The sequence below is a fragment of the Thalassophryne amazonica genome, chromosome 18 (assembly GCF_902500255.1).
Source record: "Thalassophryne amazonica chromosome 18, fThaAma1.1, whole genome shotgun sequence".
Classification (NCBI taxonomy): Eukaryota; Metazoa; Chordata; class Actinopteri; order Batrachoidiformes; family Batrachoididae; genus Thalassophryne; species Thalassophryne amazonica.
In genome coordinates, this window is record NC_047120.1 from 69,632,349 (window position 1) to 69,653,813 (window position 21,465).

Sequence of the window (21,465 nt, forward strand, 5' to 3'; positions counted from 1 at the left end):
ACCTTGCTTTTTTTTAAATTATAATTTTTCCCCCATTTTCATTAGTTTCAAATTAATGAAATACAAAACATTCAATAACAAACAATAATACAGACCTTAAAAAAGACATTTTATTCTGACTCTACATCACACACAGCAAGTCACCAAGATTAGCTACTAATAAAACACACACCATGTAAAATGTTGCTCAAATGTACATTTTCGTTACTTACATTTTCTAAATGAATGCACAAGTCTTTTGTGTCTTCTCATGCTGTGGAGCCACAGGAAGGCTTTTCCACAGATGTGGCACACGTACGGCATCTCACCCGAGTGCACTCTCACGTGCAGTCTGAGCAAACATCTGTATATAAAACCCTTCCCACAGACGTCACACCTAAATGGGCGCTCAGCGTTATGGTGCCACCTTGCATGTTTCTTCGCTTCTGTAGTTGTCCGGAATTTTTTGCCACATTCGGGCATCACGCACTGGAAAGGTCTCTCTCCAGTGTGGATCAGTTTGTGGCGCCCAATCGACGATGCCGACAGCATCTTGCCACAGTACGTGCACGGGTGGCGGAACAGCTGGTTGTAGTGTTTGGTCCTCTGGTGTTTTTTCAGAGATCCTTTCTCCTTGAAGGATTTCTCGCACTCAGAGCAGGAAAACTTCTTCTCATCGCGATACTTGCCATGGATGAAGTTCAAATGCCGTAACAGTTGGAATTTTGGGAGAAGGCCTTCCCGCATTCAGCGCAAAGGTACGGTTTCTCTTTGGTGTGAACTCTTTGATGGGAAATGAGATCATTGTCACCCCTGAATCGCTCGCCGCACTGAGCACACCGGAACGGCCGATTGCCCGTGTGCTTCCACTCATGTCCGATAAACATTTGCAGTTTGGTGAAACTTTTCGGACAGTGGTTGCACTTAAAGGGCCTGCTGACTTCATGGATGTTCTCGTAATGTTTCCGCAGGGGTTTAAAAACACTGAAGCTTGCCTCGCAGCGGGTGCACTGAAACAAAGTGTGACAAGCTTTGTGCCTGGCTAATGTCGCTGCGTCTCGCAGCACTTTCCGACAGACGCTACAGTACAGTTCGTTGTGGGTGCGTCTGTGTGAATCCAGTGACACTTTGTACCTGAAGGCCTTCTCGCATTGTCACACTTGTGAAGGTTCCTGGCTTCCTCCGGCTTCTCTGGATCGACCTGCATCTGGTGTATTCAAAGCAACTTCTTTTCAATGCAACCTGAGAGAGTTTAAGAGTTTGAATCTGCTGTCGCAGCGAGGGCAAGTGTAGTCGTCGTGGGGAAAGTGGATCTTCATGTGCTTGGTCACATTCTTCACCTGCTCCTTGCAGATGCAGCACAAACCCCTCAGGGTCTGAGGCTTTTTCCGAGGCATCAGGTTGACGTTTGAAGAGTTCTCCGCTCTGTCGGCTGACCCGTCTTTAACTTTGAAACAATCTGGGATGGAAAACTCACTTTAGACAACTTGCCTTTTCGGAACTGCGACCAGGTGAAACACAGTCGTCATCCGAGTGGTTCGACGACAAGTCGTTTTCACCGCCATCCACGTGGTAAGACCACAAATCATCGTCGCTGCAAGAGTCGATCGGTGCTAACTCATTGTACTCACTGTTTTCAGACACCTCTGGAGGAACAGAACTGTCATCAGTCACACCTGATGTCTGAAGATCACGTTTCTGTTCCACAATCATCACTTGTGTCTTTGAGCTGCTCTTATGACAAACAGGTTGAGACGGTGCCAACGAGGGAAGCCTGTTGAGCTGAACTTGGCATTCTTTCAAAGGATGAAATGCCTCATCGAGCTGATCTGTAACTTCACCAAGAAAGATCTGCGTCCCGTCCTCTCCTTGAATACAGACGATTTTGTCCACCGTTATTTCTCGTTCTGGATCCTCTTTGATTCTGTCCACTTGCAGCTGTTCCGTGTTGGCTGTTTGCAACAACTGGATTTCTGATGCACATAAAGTCGCACCGCGCGAGAAGCCGACTGATGACTGCGTTGTCACGGTCATCTTTTTCCCTGAGGGAAGCTTAAGAGCTGAAATAATGCAGTCGCTGTGCAATGAGCCATCTGAAAAAAGAAAAAAAAAAATAGTGTGAAAAATAAATTACTAAAAGAACAAATTTAGACAAAGATGCTTAAAAAAACAAACAAGGTTCATTTTAATTAACTATTACTTCATACTCCCATCAGAGGGTCCAGGACACTCCACGTAAAATTCTGCATGACGTGGAGGCGGGCCGATCCACGAGCACGGCCAATACCGTGCACATCGGAATGCCAGTTTTGATAAAATGTTTACTTTCGTCACAAATAACTCACCACATTCCATCCAATTTCTGTCCTTTCTCATTCATTAAATGTATTCCATGTAATTTAATTTAATTCAGATGGGCCAACTTTATTTAAAAAGGGGTGGGCTGATGCTTGGCCCTGGGCCCTCTGACAGGCAAATAAGGCATTTTAATTTGTCAGAAAAGAAAAAACAGTCAAAATTACAGCTCCAGAGTCTCAGTAACAACAACAACAGCAGCAATACAATATTATTGTAATTTGAAAGTGAAATATAGTCATTCATATTTTGGTTGTGAGAAGCCTCCAGAAGATATAATTTCATTCATTTATTTATCTACTGACCGATAGTAAGTCCCTTCGGCTGCTCCCTTGTTTGCACTCGGGGTCGCCACAGCAAATCCAAGGTGGATCTGCATGTTGAATTGGCACAGGTTTTACGCCAGATACCCTTCCTGACGTAACTCCACATTATATGGAGAAATGTAGCAGGGGTGGGATTTGAACCCGGGGCCTTCTGAACCAAGCGCATTAACGACTTGGCCACCAAGAAATAAAAAATTTTCCTCAGGGGAGACCCCTCGATCAAGCCCTGTGACGCTTGAATTATTTTAAAATTTTTTTTCCACAACAATAAGTTATGCTTGTCAGGAGAAATTCTGTCCTTCAGGCAAACATCCGTATCTTAAAACTCAAGAATCGTAAAAATCTCAAAATCACAATTTTTTAGACATTAATACTGGAAGGTCAAAGCCGTGCTTGACTAAAAATTACATATTTCTGACATTTATAAGTTCCTTTTTGTTTTACTGATTTTGGGTTTCACAAGAAGGAAATGTACCAGAAGCCCTGAAATGCTGACATTGCCCATCAGATGGCAACAAAAGCTTGCTCAAATGTGCCGCAAGGTCTCGATTGTTAATTCCTTGGAGAAGTTAAATTTTTGGTAAAAATAAGATGAGCTAGCTGAGCTGACAGACCTCCCCCTACTCCCAAAATCAACTTAAGAGTTGTCTCCCTGAACTTATGGACAACTTACTTGTATTCATATGATCTAAACTAAATTACTTGGCAAGCTTATATGTACACTGGCACATTTACTGTCCCAAACTGTCACCCCCCCCCCCCCCCCCCCCAAAAAAAAAACCACGACCACCACAAATACACTTCCATCCTGTGGGGAAAAGTATTATGATTCCACCTCACATTTTCTGCTGTTACTCCGACCCTTTTTGATGAAAAGTTGTTGAAAGCTTAGTTATTAATTTTCCAAAATAATGTAAATGTCAAACATCCAGCTGCATAGTTGGACTGCAGTTCAAACATTTCCTTATCATGTGGGTGTACAGATACTTTTTGATCTCAGTAGAAATACCTTTGTGACCAAGTTTTCCTTTTTGATACTGCAGCAACGTTCTGAGATCCTTCGACTGAGACATAGGCTCCAAACATTCCTCCAGAACACACGACATGTCAAACTTGGAAGCAATCTGCAAGAATTGGGAAGTAAAAGTTTTCTGAATGGGAAAAGAAGCACTCCAGCATTTCTCGTGATCAGTGTTTTCCTTTATTTACCTGTTGGAAACTCGGAATAGGAAGAAACATTTCAAATCTGGACAGAAAGAGACACATCAGGTGTGAAGAGCCTCCGTCATACGTAGGACCAAATTCTTTCAAGGAAAACGTTCTGAAAAACAAGAAGAAAATTATGGGATGTTTCTGAAAATGAGCAGCAACAAGGTCGTGGGAGGAGGAGGAGAAGTCGTAAGTCCTATAGACCCTGACACCCATTAGAATCTACAGCTTCCCCTGGTTGGGTCTCCAGTCTGACACAGGTTACTTCCACAGCCCAGGCTGGTACCCGTAGCTGGTTGGACTGGGACAACGTAGTTGAGCTGTCTCTTCTAAGAACACAGACAAGGTAGTGTGGCTGGGAATGGAACCCAGGTCTACATGTTGATAGTCCAAATCCTATCCCATTGAGCACTTGGGCTTTGAAGTTACTGAGGAATAGAAACGTTGAACAACTCCAAGACACAAGAACAGCCCACATAAGGAACATGTTTCAAAACACTTTGCATTGGCATCAAGGTCGGTATCCTGCTGGTTTCACCAGAATACATTTGACTGTCTCAGGCTGATTAAATATGAGGCAGTGTTCCCCCTATAACAGTACATGCCTGCTGGGCTGCCAGGCCAAAGAGAAAAAGAACACTGACAAAATAATGCAAATATCTGAAACCAATAATCATCTGCTGCACCCGCAGCACTGAGGCTGTTCAACCAAATGACAGGTAAAAGTTCAGAGCTCCAGTTTTTTCCTGTTCTATCAGATTCCATGTGACTCAAACACCTTTCAATAACATTTTGTATATTTGCCAACTCACGTTAAAGTTATTTCCACAGGAAAACAACTAAACAATATAAAATATTAGCATTTGGTACGTCAATAAAAGACATGCAGATTACACAGCCAAAATTTACCTGGAAAAAGTTTTCTTTCTCGTCAGGATCTTTCAGCAGATTTCGTACAAGGTCCAAAAATTTTGAGTCAGATGATGTTTCATCTGGATCCGCCTGCAACAAAACAAGTCACTCTTAGAGTTAATTTAATTAAAGAAAAAAGTAATATAGCAACAAATGACTCATACAGAGAGGGAGAGAAAGAGAAAAGCCAAACACTAACACACAATGAACCAAACAGGATATCAACAAGTGTAAAAACCCCAAAGGAAACCATTAGCGCATCTTGGTTCTGGTTTAGACCTACCTCCTTGTTCCACAGAGACATGAGGTCCAGCATACGATCAAGATGAGGCTGAATAATCTGGAGGTTGGCAGTGTCCTCAGAGCGACACAGCTCCAGGATCAGCTGTTAATAGAAACAAAAAAAGCGGATTCATGACAAAATTTGGCCTCTCAGATTCTGCCCAGAAGGCACAGTTTGCACAAAGGTCAAATGTGGAGAGGGATGTGGCTTTGTGCTGTCTGTGGAGACCTGACAGATGAGGTGTAGTTGTGTTGTGGTGCCAACTGTCCAAACATTCAACAAGCAAAGTTCCCAACATGCCACAACCAGGATTAAAGCTCCGTCCATCCCCCTGTTGTTAGGATCTGAATACATCAGGATGTTTTGTGTGTCAAAGTGCAAGTATAAAACCCACCTCAGGCCATCAATCTGGATCTCCACTTTGGTCCTCCTGGGTGTTCCTCAGTCTTTATTGAATAAAATGTGGGACCCATTTTACTGCTCAATCGGTGTCTCATGGCCTGTTATTTAACCACAGCACCATGACAATCTACACACCATCTATCAACACACCTTAAAATTAAAGTAATATTTCCAGAAAAAAAAAACGGCCTTTAAAATCTGACCGCCACTTTCTGGTACCATAAAGGTTCTCCTGGTGATCCTCACCCGTGCTCTGAGACCCAGAATGAGCTCAGCCCTCTGCCTGCTGGAGAGAAGTTCAGGAACCATCTCTGTGACCACGAAGACAAACTCCTCCAGCGAACCGTAATCCAGCACCACTTTCTGCTGGATTGTCTGCCAGATAGCGGCAGAGACTAGACGAATCGGTGAGACCAGAAGGCGGAGACAGGAGAGGGGAAGACGGGAACCTGAGAGTGAGCAGGTAATAATAATAAAAATATATTAAAAACATCAGAAGTATAATGGACACATGACATAACATGGAGACTACAGTGCCATTCATTAAAAATGGAGCATTTGTATATTTGAAGTGAAGCAGAGCATCAATATATTTCTGAAACATGCCACCACACTGTAAAGACTGTAAAAAAGCAGCAGGGCTGGTAAAAAAAAAAAAAAAAAAAGGGGGGCTGTTCTTCTAAAAAAAAAAAAAAAAAAAAAAAAAAAATCATAATTTTTTTTCCTATTTAAATAGACTTGTATTCATTTAAATCAACTTTTTTCATTTTTATTTATTTCACTCTTCTAAATGAGTCTATACAAATAATATCATTAGTTATTGACATGTTAAAACATAAAGGTGCACATACAAGATGTACAAGTACCATTAATTAATGGTACTGATTTCATATTTTAGTGATGTTTTATATATATATATATATATATATATATTATAATATATATATATGCGTGTACGGCTGTATCCGCTGTGGCGACCCCGGACAAAGAACCGGTGTTCTGTTGAGATGAGGTGCGTCGTCCGAGATGAGGTTCCTCGTGTAACTGCACATGTGCGCACTGAACATTACTTGACAAAGTTTGCTTATTTTGATGGGCAAGTAAATGTATAAATTGTTCATCCGAACCGTAGTACTGTATAAAAGCTACTCACTATAAATGATAAGTATTTTTACCTGGAGTTAGCTTATTTCAACAGGCAAATATACATATAACATACATTTATGCTCCTAACATAAAATACAGAAAATGTTTTACTTACTAGGCTATAATACACTGAATACAATTAATAAAAAAAACTGAGAAAAAACTAAATGCACAGCTGCACGTCAAGCGAGTTACATCATCACCACATGTGCAGTTGTGCGAGGCACCTCATCTCGACAGGTGACGTCTTCAAGTCCGGGGTAAAGCGATGTGCGCCTGCGCAGTACCTGCAACGCACCTCACCTCGACGTTCACCTCATCTTGACGGGACACACCGGGAGCAGCCGAATGAACCGACAATATATATATATATATTTTTTTATTTTTTTAATCAAAAATTATATATATTATTTTGGATTTTTTTTTACAGTGATTAAATCAGCCGATTTAATCATACCAGTCCTGAGAAGCAGGGCAGCACCAACTCATTATTTTCAAATTCGTATAATTGATTATTTTCTCAAACAACTGATTGGTTGTTATGGCAAATAAAAATGTCAGAAAACGATTTAAAAAACTAGGAAAGTGTGGCGAACTAAAGAGACTATCGTTCTCGTTCACTGAAAACTTCGTTCAGAAAGACCCGATCGTTCACGACGACCAGCAGAGCGGCTAAGCTAACGTTTTGTCAGAAACCAGAACGCGAGATGTTCAGGAGTTTCTGTGGGTCTCTTCAACCACTCACCAGCGCGTCGGTCAGTCGGCTGCTGGTGTGTTTGACTCCTATCCAGCTGTTTGGAGCGTTTCCGGAGCTTCTTCTGGCTCTTCTCCGCGGCTCAGCAGCACCACGCGGTGTTGGTTCTTAATGTCGGTGTAAGTTCGCTGTAGATCCTCCTCGGAATGATATCGACACTTTGCATATTCTGCAGGCAGCAGTAGTTGAATTTACTTCGTTGAAATTGAGTCCAAACTGCACTTCGCTTTCTCCTGGACATGTTTGCGCTCTAAAGTTACGTGTCACAGTCAAACCCGTCCGCTCGAATCGTTCGTTTGTCTAAAAAGGTTCCGAACTGAATGAAACAAACCGGAATATCTCATATCCGTCAGCGGCGAGAAATAAAGGTTTTTCCGAATTAAATGCTTACGAAAAGTGCTTCAATGCTTAATTTCATCTGTAAGCATCCCTTGCAGAAGGAAAGGAGATGAAGTCCTACAATTCCTTCCGGTACTTCGCAGGCGATGTCACAATAAAATCCCGCTCTAAAGCGCTTTAAAAACAATGTTTTTCAGTTTTATTTCAGAATTTTAATTTTACTTATGTCAAAATCTCGTTGAAAATATGAGGGAAAAGTGGGCGTGGTAACCTCATAGCATGCAAATGCACATCTGCTAATTTTCAAAATAAGGTTTAGTTTACAGGTGGTCATGTACAAGGGTTCAAATCTACGAAGCAACCTGCATACAACAGGAAAAGAGACAAATTTGAAACTTAAAATGTATTTGTGAAAAGTGAGGGAGAGCCAGTGAGGCGCTACTGAGGTGACACAGGCTGCCACGTCACAAACTTTTAGCAACAGCACTCAGACCAGTTTTCTTTACATTTTTAATTTATTTTTTGGTGGCAATACCTGCAAAAAAAAAAAAAAAAAAAAAAAAAGACTCAAAGGAGGGAAAGAAAAAAATGCTTAGCATGAAAACAGAAAATACCATTTGGAATATTTAGGATTTGTGCCACAGTATTTGTAGGACTGTGTTCATCCAAAGATTATTTTCTAACATTATTTGCACTTATATAAAACTATGCAGTTACAGACAATTCTACAGCCTCTGTTGGAAAGTGTAGATAAAAAATAAATACATCTGCACCTAAAATAAAATGAAACCTGGTAACTCTGGCAATAACTCAGTTCAGCGCATCACCTTTAAATCTGCTGGTTTCAAACATGGAACAGAAACTGTTTGAATGAACAGTGACCAATAATTAATATACAAGTGATTTGCTGCCATCCCTCCGCCGTGACTGACATCAAGTGCAATAGTCTGTTCAATTGAGCACAATTTGATTAGACAGCTTTTCCTTATGTCATCTATATAAATTTTATACTCCAACAAGGCTGGGAACACTTTAAAGATGGGAATGCACAAGGTGTCAACCAGACAATGAAACATGAACATTTGCTCACCAAAATTAGACAAAAGTCTACAAATTTAATTCAAGAAAAGGGAAAAAAAAAGCACATTTATTATTTAGATTGTGAATACTCTTACAAACTGTTGTGTCAATAATATCCTGCCACAAAAAGTCCGCTTCGGTATCGTACAACACCAAATTAGAAGCAATTTTACATCCTCTGCTCTTTTTCATTAATGTGTCAAATCTTCAGGATGCACATTTTGATGTAGAAAACTTTTCTTGCTTTTTCCCCCCTCTTCCTTTATACAGCATAGTAATAATAATTAAAACAAACAAAAAAACTTTAAGGCAAGATGCATCAAACAGAAATCTGAAGGCCTTGGACAAGCCTCTGCAGATGTTCTGAGGTTTGGACCAGAAGAAGGTGCAGCAAGCAGGTCTCACTCGCTCTCTGTCTCAGGCATCTTACACTGGCAGAGTGTGGAGGAGGAGGAGGCGGTGTTGGTGGGGAGTGAGGGGGTCAAGGTTTCCACTGTTGCGCCTCCTCCCCTCAGTTTCCCCGTACTCGAGTTTGCAAAAATCCTCAGTGGCACTTAAGCAGGCAGACTCAGTTTCTTTCCTTTCAGTACTGTAGAGAGACAAGACGTTTAAAACCAGTCATGAGAGCGAGGACGTGGGACTTGTGTCACATACTGCAATACTGGATACTTGCTCATTAATATATAGAAGCACCTTCATGAGATGAAACAGACTCACCTTTTGTTACATACAAATAGAAGAAGTCGCAGTAGAGGATGGTCTGTACCACCCCGGCCACGATGGCAATCATGTCAAAAAATCCCTCAAAGTAGAACCTCCATATCCAGTTGATGAGGTAGAGGGCTCTGTAGAGTCCCAGGAAGAACAGGTAGTGGGTGGTGATGGTCTCTGCTTCGCCGGTCTTGCTGATCATGAAAAGCTGAGGCAGGATGGCCACCGACTCCAAGTAGATGGAGAACGTCCACAGGATCTGAACCAATGACAAAAATGAGATGAGCTCGCTGACATGTCTTTAAAAAAAAAAAAAAAAAAAAAATCACCTGTCGTACATATTACACATTGGGCCTCATGTATCAACGTCGCGTACGGCGATATTTGAGCGTATATGGGGTGTACACCAAAACGGCTGCGCTACTTGGCATTTATCAATGTGGTTGTTGGCGTATGCTGCGCTGAAAATATACACCAGGTTGAGAGGTGGTGTAAATTATACACCAAAAAGAACCAGCACTGGAATCCACATAAAAATGAAAATGATCAACATGATAAACAGTGCCATTATACAAATCAATGCATATGTTACATAAATAACACTTTCCTGATTATACTACATAATAATTAATACAAATCCCGCTTTTGCGGGATTGTTGGTCTATGGAGCACGATCCGTGGCCACAGCGCTGACCGCAAAGAAAGCACTGCTCGCCTTTTTCTCCAGACTTCGAGCCTGGAGCCAGAGCAGCGCTGAGCCTAACTTTATGTGGAGTCATTGTTTTAGACAATGAAATTGATAATAACTGTAGTTTCGTCATTCCCTTCGCCCGTGCTGCAATCAGGTTTTGTTTTCTCCATTCGTTTGTTAACATAAAATAAATAAAGAAATAAATTTAAAAAATAAAGAAATCTGAAAAATAAGGTGTGTCTTATTGAGCTAGCAAATATCCACATGTCAAGAATTATTGACGTGAAAAGAGAATAACACTTTTTTGATTATACTACAAAACAATTAATATGACGGCCGCTTTTGACGCTCTATTGGCACGCGTCGTGATTGGTGAAGTTCGTTTTCTTTGCCGTCTTCCTGGCTTCCATGTCGTGAAATGAGGGTGTGTCTGAAGTGGAGTCTGAATATTTATGGGCGTGTTCATTATAATTACGATTGTTTGCACCCGCCGCATTTATCAAGGTCACGTCAGGCGTACGGCGGAAATAGGCAGGTGCACACTGCTTGATAGATGTCACGGCAACTTTGGTGTACTTCAAATTTACATCGGAAATTTGAAGATACTGACAGGCTGTATTTAATAAATAAATAACAAGTGCTCTGACAGCACAATATCCCCCGCTAGCAAACCCTGCTTTGGTACAAGTGCTTGCTACATTCTGATAAGATTTCAAGGTATATGATAGTTGATTTCAGAATGCAGACACCAGCTCATGAAACTGACAGTGTCTAGGTTTGTTAATCAAGGTCATAACTCTGCCAAAGTGTGTCACTCTTGTACAATATGAAAATATGCATATGACCAACCAGTAACAAGGAATTGCACCAAGTTTCATAAAATTCCTCCTAAAAAAGGTGAGGGGAGTTATTTCAGAAGGCTTACACCCTTTTGGGACAGATGGACAGAAATCATCATGACATATCAAACTCAACGACAGTTGATAGTAAATTGGGCAGAACTGACAGCAGGTAACACCACTAATTCTACAGTATCATTGTGATTCACAATCATTTACTTTAAAAGGTGATATAACTGACATTTTAAAACCTTATAAAATAGAACCCAACTATTTTCTATGTAAAGATGTAGTCGCTTAATTGAGTCCTGCACAAAGAATGAAGCAACACTCCCTCTGTGTGTGCTGTAATATAAGCTTTTCTGTTCCTTATTCTTATAGCAGAACAGTGCGCATTTAGTGGACGCAGGCTCTGCCCTTTAAAACTAGCATTTCCCCGTATATTTACACAAACAGCAATGCCCGCCCACAAAGCACCATGCACGCAAGATGGCAGATAACAGTGACGTCACATCCTTCCTGTCTCTGATATCACTTGTTATTCCAGTTTACTTGATATGAATCCACAATATTGCCATGATGTTGTGAATTTCATCTACAGAATTGTTCCTTCAAGTCTCCAAGTGAGCGGGACATAAAATTCCAGGCATGAGAATTCCCTATATGTGGATAACAGGAAACCTGCCACAATTACAAGGAATTGCAACTTTCTGGTGCTGGATGAGACAGCCATTTTTATAGGTCATCATAGCCCATCAGCATAACGGTAGCAATAATCTTGTAGCATGTCTTCTCAAATGGCCACACTTGGACAACGTTGCAGTAACGACTGTTACGGATAAGCTGACTGACCAAAACCTAATTCCATTTGATAAAGCACCAGTAGAACATTACAGGAGTCCCCCCCCCCCCCCCCCCCCCCCATCACCTGCAGAGCCACAGGGGAATTATTCCACATTTGTTTATTTAGTCATCTAATCAGTTTGAATTTAAAACCAGAACCAGAAGACTGTTTACAGGACGACACTTCACGCAATTAACAAGCAGCTGAAGTAAAACATTACAACAAGTATCTCCAGATGATTTATATCTGGTATCAGATCAATAATATCTTCTATTTAGCTGTCAGACTCGGTATCAGACTGAAGCTGCAGGACACGTCTGATCACAACACTGGGACATACGTATGTGGATTTCAGGACTCAATAGGGGCCTGGTTTACATGCATATGAGTATCAGGTCTGAGTGGAATTATCAGAATGCCCTTTTTGCTGAATCTCTGACCTCCAGGGGAGAGAAGTCATGGTTAACCAGAAAAGCCAGACCGCCAACAGGAACCACCAGGAACTCCACTCTGAACGTGTCATGGTTTCCATCGTATGTGGCCTTGAACTTTGCATAGATCAAGTACACAGTGGCGTAAGCACATCCAATGTAGATAATCTGAAAGACAAAGACACACACACACAAAGTGAAACCCTTTTAGCTCAACACAAACACATCCAGCAGCTTGCTTCACAACTTCTAACCTTTTAGTAAATTGAGGTGTGTCAGTACTCATTAAGTCTGAACAATGTGTCTTTACTGCATGCTCAAATAACACTGCAGGAGGTGGAACAAAGTCCGAGAGCTTCACCTTCATGATGGTGTTGTAGACGGAAATGAAGGAAGTGAGCAGGTCCAGGTAGCGAGTGGTGAACACCAAAGCAAACAGAACCTGACTCTTTCCAGAAATACCTGAAGGACAACAAGAGAGACAACCGACATTTATTTTATTAAAATAAACAAAAAATGTTCGTATTAAATGTGGGGACATTAAAAGTTAGAATTCATTCACAAAACACAACCTGACATATAAACTACATTCACAACCAGAGAGCTTTGTGTGTGTGTGTGTGTGTGTGTGTGTGTGTGTGTGTGTGTGTGTGTGTGTGTGTGTGTGTGTGTGTGTGTGTGTTATCCCATCAATTGAAAGGATGTTTGGGGATGATGAAATCATTTATCAAGATGATAATGCATCTTGCCATAGAGCAAAAACTGTGAAAACATTCCTTGCAAAAAGACACATAGGGTCAATGTCATGGCCTGCAAACAGTCCGGATCTTAATCCAATTGAAAATCTTTGGTGGAAGTTGAAGAAAATGGTCCATGACAAGGCTCCAACCTGCAAAGCTGATCTGGCAACAGCAATCAGAGAAAGTTGGAGCCAGATTGATGAAGAGTACTGTTTGTCACTCATTAAGTCCATGCCTCAGAGACTGCAAGCTGTTAAAAAAGCCAGAGGTGGTGCAACAAAATACTAGTGATGTGTTGGAGCGTTCTTTTGTTTTTCATGATTCCATAATTTTTTCCTTAGAATTGAGTGATTCCATATTTTTTTCCCTCTGCTTGGTCTAAAAAAGTAAATGTTACTGACTGCCACAATTTTTTTTCCTGATTTCTTATAGTGTTTCTTAAAGCCAGAAAGTTGCTATTTGAAATGACTTTAGTTTTGTGTCATGTCTGTGATCTGCTTTTCTTCTACAAAATTAAACAACTGAATGAACATCCTCCGAGGCCGGTGATTCCATAATTTTTGCCAGGGGATGCATCTTCTGTTTATTCCATTAGTTCTTGTGGCTAATCCATCAACAGATAAAGCACCGCAACCAGACTGGAAAAAAAAAACAATTAACTGGGAATTGAAATTAATCAGTTACAGACCTTGAATAATGCACCGTTTTAACTTGCAAACCGGTGATTTCCTTGTTATACAGTCTCATTTATTTTTAAGACTGTGTAATATTACAAAATCCTGCAGCTCATCAAGCAATTGGCAGAGTAATTCAGCTGAGTGCCGCTCCACAGGACCATCGTGGGTACCCACATACTGTGAGGGCTTTCCGGACAAGTTGTTGTTCTTTAGCCCTGTCTGGAAGCCCTCACAGTATGTGGGTACCCACGATGGTCCCTGGACAAAGTGCAGAAGTCCCAGAGAACAAAGAGACCAGATAGACAGGAGATGGAGACAAGAAGAAGAGGAGTGTCTCTCCCTTATTTAGCAGGAGTAGGGGAAAAACTACAGAGGATCTTCAGACAGCACAAAATCCCAGTTTACTTTAAACCGGTTAACACCTTGAGACAGAAATTAGTTCACCCTAAGGACAGGATCCCTAGTTACAAACAGAGTAATGTAGTGTACTCTATCAGATGTCAGGAAAACTGTAACGAACACTACATAGGTGAGACTAAGCAACCTTTACACAAAAGGCTATACCAGCACCGCAGAGAGAGCTCCAGTGGACCTCAGTCTGCAGTTCATCTCCACCTTAAAGACACTAACCACATTTGAGGACAAGGAAGTTAAAACATTAGCCAGAGAGAAGAAATGGTTGGAGAGGGTCAAGGAGGCATTCTTTGTGAAATGTTTGAAACCCAGCCTTAACCAGGGAGGGGGTCTGAGACACGCTTTATCCCCTGTTTACAATGGGGTACTCAGGTCAAAGGAGTTTCAGTCTTTTGTTCATGGCAATGAGTCATTCACGTCATCAGCAGAGTCGTCAAGGGAGCCATCAGGAGAGGGACAGCTGCCCTGTCATTAGGAGGGTGCTAACTAGAGCACAATAGGTGCTAATTAGAGCTATTGTTTAGTCACTAGCCTATAGCAATCTGCCTCTCGGTAGGAGGGGTCTGGTTAGGTTTAAAACTCCAGCTTTTGTGACTTCTTGATTATTCTTCTCTACAAGAGTCAAGACAGAAGTCAGACCACCAGAGCAAGAATTTTAGCTGAGGAAGCTTCTGTGATTTGAAGCGAAACGTCCTTGCGTCAAGCAACCCAGTCCAGTCGAAGATTCAAGCTTCTCTACTATCTTTTCCAGATCATTTTCACAGAACATTGTTTATCTCTGCTGTGCAGAATTTGTCATTGCTTTTTGGCACTTGGTTTCTGACTGATAACTGGAAGGCAAACAGGCATAAAACTGGAACCTCCATCCAATTTTGGTGGTGTAGGTAAATCCATAACAGAAAAAAGACTGGCTGAGGCACTTTTGATTAAGAAGATATAATGAAAAATATATATATTTAAATAGGATTTTCCATGTTAAATTTAAATGGCCACAAAATCTTTAATCTGGATCAGATCTGGATCAAACTTTGTCAGTCGATAAAGAATACCATCCTACGTAACACTCTCAAATATGAAAGAAACTTGATCTGTTTTGACAAAGTTCTGCATTTTTGGATATTTGTTCAATGTTAAAGGATAGGAATTTTCGCGGCACAAATCCCTGACTTTGACCTTCAGGGATTCAGCTAAGAAATATAATTAAAAACTCCCAGCAGTGCTGACTCAGTACTGTGACGGGATTTAAAACCAGAATGAAACAACTCCAGGGTGTCCTGATGATTTCAAAATGAACTCAAATCCCTGACTTTGACCTTTCCTACTTTGACCTTCAAAATTGAATCAGTTGTTGCCTATCAGGATATGAATCTACAGTAAAAACGTCATAAGGGTATATGGAAAAACTGTGGGTTCCAGGCTGTTCACAAACAAACGGGGGTGAAAGCCTCAAATTTTATTGGCGAAGGTAATAAATTAATTAATTAATTAAAAATGCCCCACATACAACCAAAATATCCTCCCTGAAAGGGTATTTTTGGAATTAAACTTTGATAAACCAGCAGGATTGTTAGGTTCATCTTACAGAACAATATCAGAACTCTCTCTCAGCAACGGCGCTGCACCATCATGCAGATTTTCAAATTTAGTGTGTTCCCTGTTTTCAGGGCAATGTCTTATTTTTTGCATTGTTACAAGTTTCTGCACTTTCTCAGACTATAAGCATTGGCTTGCCAGCAAAATCCTCAGTCAGTGGAGGGCCTGAATGTGCATGTGAACGCAGCCTGTGAAAAATTGGGCTGTGGAGTGCAGCTTCTCTGCAGCAGCCACACTGATGAATCCGCTGTTCACCCTGTTGATAAATAGATGAAAACTCTGATCAAATCCAAATAAAGTCTTTTTTTCCTGAGTAGTTGAACTTCCTTCGCTGAAGTGTGCATCCTGTTGCTTCTCTGCAAAGTGGAGAGTAGCCAGTGGAACCAACATAACAATACATAGGACTTATGTTATTTGAAGTGGCTATGGATACAGTACCATATTCAGTGAATTCGTACAGGATCCATAAGTTATTGTGAAATAAAGTGGGCCATCATCATGTTGGAGCTGTACCAGAGACAACTGACAAATTTCGAGCTTAAAAATTTGGTTTGGGTTGAGGTTCAGGTTTGCATGAACCGTGACGCTGGGTAGGTTAAATAGCAAAGGGTGCAGTGCGAATGGCAATTCACAGTTGCATATGGCACCATATCAACAGCAATGGCCTGTTATATTTTGGTTTTGATATTTGCTTGATGAACATTTCCTGTTTCTTTTAAGAATCATTCTCCATCTAAAGCTGTCCATCATCTACTTCCATGGATTTATAGCCAAACTCATATCACCTAACAACTCGTAGCACTTTCACAAGCCATTTCCACGATAAGGAATTAAAGTATTTCCAAATGTCATCTTCCAAAACAAGGCCTTCTTATGTGATTAACAGTTTTCTTCAGGCTCTGATAATGAATCCGGGTGAAAGGATGCAACAGGAAAGATTAAAAGACTATTTACTCGGTGTGCTGCCAGCAGGTCTGCTTCACATGATGCAAACGTTAATTTTTGTTCATTTAGAAAAATGTACAACATAAATGAAAATACAGGATCTAACAGCTTTCTTCCAGTTCACAGGGATTTGTTTAGGATGGAAATGAGAGACATTAACAGTGTCAGGTTTGGACAGAAACATTAAAATGCCTGTCGGGTTACCAGCTTTGCCTGGTTAGCTAATCAGAGATTTGTTGATTTTCCCCATTTTTACTACTGTAATATCATATCTTTGGGTTTTTGAAAAGGCAACTTTGGACTGTTGGCAGATGACATTCACAACATTTAACAGGCAGCTGTTCACTGAGCATCGATTTACTAATGGTTTGCATACAGATCGTCCACTTTAATCTGCAGGTGACTGTTTTGGCAGTGATATTACCCCAACCTTTGATCAGAGCAACACTGAGGTTCCAGGGTTCAAATACATGACAGTAACAATAAACAGGATTCCCTTCTGATTTTCTGCATCTCCACTTGCAAACTGTCAATTTATGAGAGCTGTTAGCTGCCACGTCAGAGTTCACACACACTGAGCTGACGTTTCACACACAAACCACAAAGAGATCAAAGTGAAAGAAGCTCAGTTTCTGATAAGAAGTGAAAAGTCAAAAATAAAAAGAGACTTAAAACTGCTGTGACCATCTGCAGGGGACCTGATCTGCACACACAGACTTCACTTCTACTAATTCAGACTGTGTTATTTTTACCAGGTTATAAAGAGAATATAAAGTCCCAGCAGCAGGAGAAAAACCTCACGACTTGCTGAGGTTGGCAGCTAACGCTAGCCAGGCAGCTAGCTAACGTTAACATAGAACTAGCTCCACCAGAAGTTCCACAGCATACCTGGACACATCCAGGAGCAAGACAAAGAACAAAATAAACTTTACTTTGCTATAAGTCGTCCACTAACCGGCGCAGGACCTCGTTTTCATATTTTTAGCAGCAGGATGATGATGGCTGCTAGGTGGGAGAGGTCGCCGGTTAGCCTGAAAATGTTCATGTTTACGGGCTCTCCTGCAAAAGCAGATCCGCTCACAAGTCGGCAAACAGCTCGCTCGTCTCCGGCGAGTGTCGATTGATGCTCCAGCGGCGTCCAGTGGCACCGTGACCACGGAATTTGCCTGATTCTGGGATCAGAAAATCGGAAAATGGCGAGTAAGCGCGACGTGGCTTGGGGACGTGGCCAAGACAACAGCGCCCAATGCAGGCCGGGAAACGCACATCGATTCAGCCAATCAGAGCCCACGGAGCTCTGATTTACATAATTTATGTGGGCTCGTGCTGCGTTCAGGTTTATGGAAAGGAATGTAAATTCGAGGTTTCACTTTCAGCTCCGTTAAATGACCACAGAACAAGAAAAGTCCGCCAGTTTTTAGTAGGGAATGGAAAAAGAGTAACGTTTAGAATTAAGATATGATTTAATATTTAGAAACTGCGATCTGTACTGTCTAATACGTATGTGTTCAAGTGCAATATCTGTTCTTCTTGTGGGCTTACGCCACCATCCATCAGTCAGTCGTAAAAAGGGTGGACTGTCCCCTCTGGGTCAGGGGAGAGTTTTTGCCCCAAGTGGAGCAGGTCCAAGTATATCAGGGGCTCGTTCACGACTGGGAGTAATTTGGAGCAGGACGGATTGGGCCGGTGTCTGATGTTTTACCGATGCTGTACCAAACCGTAAGTAGCTGAGCCACAAGACAATACTCTTGACTTACCAGTCGATTTACGCTCTATCCTCCACTATGGTCATGAACTTTGGGTAATGACAGAAAGAATAAGGTAGTAAGATACAATTAATGGAAATGAAATTCCTCGGTTGGGTGTCTGGGCTTACAATCCTGGACAGGGTGAACAGAATCTCGACTATCTGGGAGGGACTTTGAGTAGAGCCACTGCTCCTTCACATTGAAAGGAGCCAGTTGAGGCGGTTTGGGCATCTGGTGAGGATGCCCCCTGTTGGTCACCCTAGGGAGGTGATCCAGGCACATCCAACTGGGACGAGGACCCATGGAAGATCCAGGACACACTGAGGGATTATATTTCCCAGATGGCTTGGGAAAGTCTCACAATCCTCCAAGAAGAGTTAGAGAACTTGGCCGTGGACAGGGTAGCTTCTTCTGTTGCCACCAAGACCCGAACCCAGACAAATGGCAGGGAATGAATGACTGAATGTTGTACACTTGATCTCAACACCAGACACTGTTACAGCAGAAGTGCAAAGTACCATTTTTGGTTACAGCTGTTCGACTTCATAGATTTGTTTTAGGTGCAAGTGTCACCACTGAAAGCCAAATATCGCCCAGATATACACCCACCAGCCACTTTATTAGGTGCACCTTGCTAGTACTGGTGTTGTGGTCTGATAAGCGTCCCCCGCCCCACCCCGCCTTCACTGTGTATGCATTATGTCAGTCCATCAGCAGCGGTTCAACAATTATCATGTCATTTCTGCTTCAAACTGCACTCCAGTCATCATTTATCTCAGTGACAGATATCTGAAGCTTTTGTACAATTATTTCCACATAAATTCAGCATTATTTCATCATAAAACAAAGGGACCGATTAGACTGTGACACTACCGCATTTGAGTCTGACTCTCTACACCCAAATCAAAGGGAATAATGTGATTATTACCCATCACATGGCAAAGCAAAACCTCTTAAATCATTCTAAAGTGCAGTTTAGAATAGCAGAAAAAAGACTACATTATTCCCCCCCCCACACACACACACACACACACACACATACAAAATTTAACAGACCTTAAAGCTACAGGGCCTTTCAAATCTCACAAAACTAAGAAAATCAGCTTCTACTGAAATCCAAGCTTTATAATGTGGGTTTATTTTTGTAACATGCTGCAAAATTACAGCTCATTTTAATGAAGAAAACATTGATCTGGGGGGAAATTCCATAGTGAATATTGTCTTTTCCTTCATCGCCATCATGCAAAGTAACTACATGAGGAAGCACATGTGCATACGTGAGGTTTTAAGATTATTTGTGACTCCTTTTTACATTAACACCCATAAGATTTCTTAGAAATCCCCTCCAAATACCAAATGTTGGTCATACCATGTGATCCCTTGAATTTCCCCCCTCAGGGGTTGAAATTTTTAATTGTTTCCAGTCAACATGAATTTTGATCATAATGGCAATATATTATGAATCACTTATCTAAATGCTAAGGAATAATATTATGGTGGCGTTAAAGAAAATTGCTTTTATGACTTAAATCTTAAAAAAAAAACAAAAAAAAAAACAGTGGCACTATACCTTTAAATTTCCTGCTCTGGATGCATATCAGGAGCTTCTGACAAATTTATCAGTTGAGCACATAAAATTATTAATGTCAAGAACAAGTTCAAAGACATTTGGATTTTATTTATTTATTTTGTTTTATTTTAAAATGGTAGTGTCATCCTTAATACAAAAAAAAAACCTAGTTGATTTTTGACACATTTTAATCAGAATATTGTGCAATAAGTTCCTACCTTGGTAATTACGATAATTAAAAGTATAATCAGATCATCAAAATAAAAGGTCACGTGTGACTGATTAAACCTACTAATTACATTAAAACACCAACATCATGAAAATTCAACAATGATTCAACACTATTCAAATAAATCATTAAAAATAACATTAAGACAATATTTTAGATAAACACCAGAGTCCCGTCAAAAACACTGATCTGTGATATTTCAGTAACAACAAACTGCTTGTTTTTTGTTTTTGGCTTAAAAAGAAATCGGCTGGTGGTTGTAGGAGCTTCCATCAGTACCTGAGCTTACGAGATGTTTACAAGTGAAGACTCTCAACAGAACTTCGAGTCCAGAAAAGAAATTGAAACTCAACTGATTACTATCTGAACTCAGTTCTTAAACATTTTAACTTTCAATAGATCTTATGACACTTTGTCATTCCGGTGCAAAGTTGGTGTGAGGTAATGCATGCTGGCAAACTGGTAGAACTTTCAATGCAAACCAGACATCCTAATACTTTTACCCAGAAATAAAACAGGAATTTTTCTCTCTCTCTCTCTGTGCTGTGTTCTGAAATATAGGGTAAACTGTGTTCAAAAGGTGAAAAAGAAGTCAGCAGGCTACCACCACCCCACCCACTGGCCCAAATTGGACACAATCTATCTGCAATAACATGCCCACGCAGACCCTTACAATGTTCTCTGTAACTTGTAATTAGCCATCATGCTTTACATGGTGCTCTGCAATTACTCATTCTTCTCTCCTCTCTTTCACCTCATCTCCCTCTCTGACTGCTGACTATAAGATTTGGCCAACATAAGGTCGCTGACACGAAGTTGCTGGATGTTTCGCTTCAAATCGCAGAAGCTTCCTCAGCTAAAATTCTTGCTCTGGCAGTCTGACTTCTGTCTTGACCCTTGTAGAGAAGAACAAACAGAAGCCACAAAAGCTGGAGTTTTAAACCTAACCAGACCCCTCCTACCAAGAGGCAGACTGCCATTGGCTAGTGACTAAACAATTGCTTTAATTAGCACCTATTGTGCTCTAGTTAGCATCCTCTTAATGACGGGGTAGCTGTCCCTCCTAACAATGGGACTGACACCTCTCCTGACGCATCTCCTGATGACGTGAATGACTCATTACCATGAACAAAAGACTGAAACTGCTTTGACCTGAGTACCCCATTGTAAACAGGGGACAAAGTGTGTCTCAGACCCCCTCCCTGGTTAAGGCTGGGTTTCATCTGTTTCACATACAATGCCTCCTTC

The 21,465-nt window shown here is 41.1% G+C and overlaps 2 protein-coding genes across 2 annotated transcripts; both read right to left on the minus strand.

Moving 5' to 3' along the window:
• Nucleotides 1-88: 88 nt before the first annotated feature.
• LOC117531351 lies at nucleotides 89-7,769 on the minus strand. Its single transcript, XM_034194427.1, has 7 exons — nucleotides 7,358-7,769; nucleotides 5,713-5,915; nucleotides 5,065-5,166; nucleotides 4,779-4,871; nucleotides 3,870-3,981; nucleotides 3,670-3,784; nucleotides 89-2,072 (listed from the first exon to the last, which is right to left on the minus strand). The coding sequence occupies exons 5-7, from the start codon at nucleotides 3,924-3,926 to the stop codon at nucleotides 1,453-1,455; spliced, it is 792 nt and encodes a 263-aa protein (XP_034050318.1). The 5' UTR covers nucleotides 3,927-3,981; nucleotides 4,779-4,871; nucleotides 5,065-5,166; nucleotides 5,713-5,915; nucleotides 7,358-7,769; the 3' UTR covers nucleotides 89-1,452.
• Nucleotides 7,770-8,678: 909 nt separating this feature from the next.
• Nucleotides 8,679-17,922, minus strand: kdelr2b (KDEL endoplasmic reticulum protein retention receptor 2b). The gene is given in 6 exon segments (XM_034194182.1): nucleotides 8,679-9,374; nucleotides 9,503-9,755; nucleotides 12,311-12,469; nucleotides 12,663-12,763; nucleotides 17,626-17,646; nucleotides 17,649-17,922. Coding segments are annotated over 6 exon segments (636 nt in total). The 5' UTR covers nucleotides 17,716-17,922; the 3' UTR covers nucleotides 8,679-9,339.
• Nucleotides 17,923-21,465: the final 3,543 nt, after the last annotated feature.

Bases quoted from the DNA above. Each gene is read 5' to 3' on its own strand.
- LOC117531351 (XM_034194427.1), bottom strand. From the start codon at position 3,926: ATGTGTCTCTTTCTGTCCAGATTTGAAATGTTTCTTCCTATTCCGAGT. The intron at 3,785-3,869 runs GTAAATAAAGGA...CAATTCTTGCAG, and splicing joins CTATTCCGAGTTTCCAACAG to ATTGCTTCCAAGTTTGACAT. The intron at 2,073-3,669 runs GTATTTCTACTG...TTCTTTTTTCAG, and splicing joins AGGAAAACTTGGTCACAAAG to ATGGCTCATTGCACAGCGAC.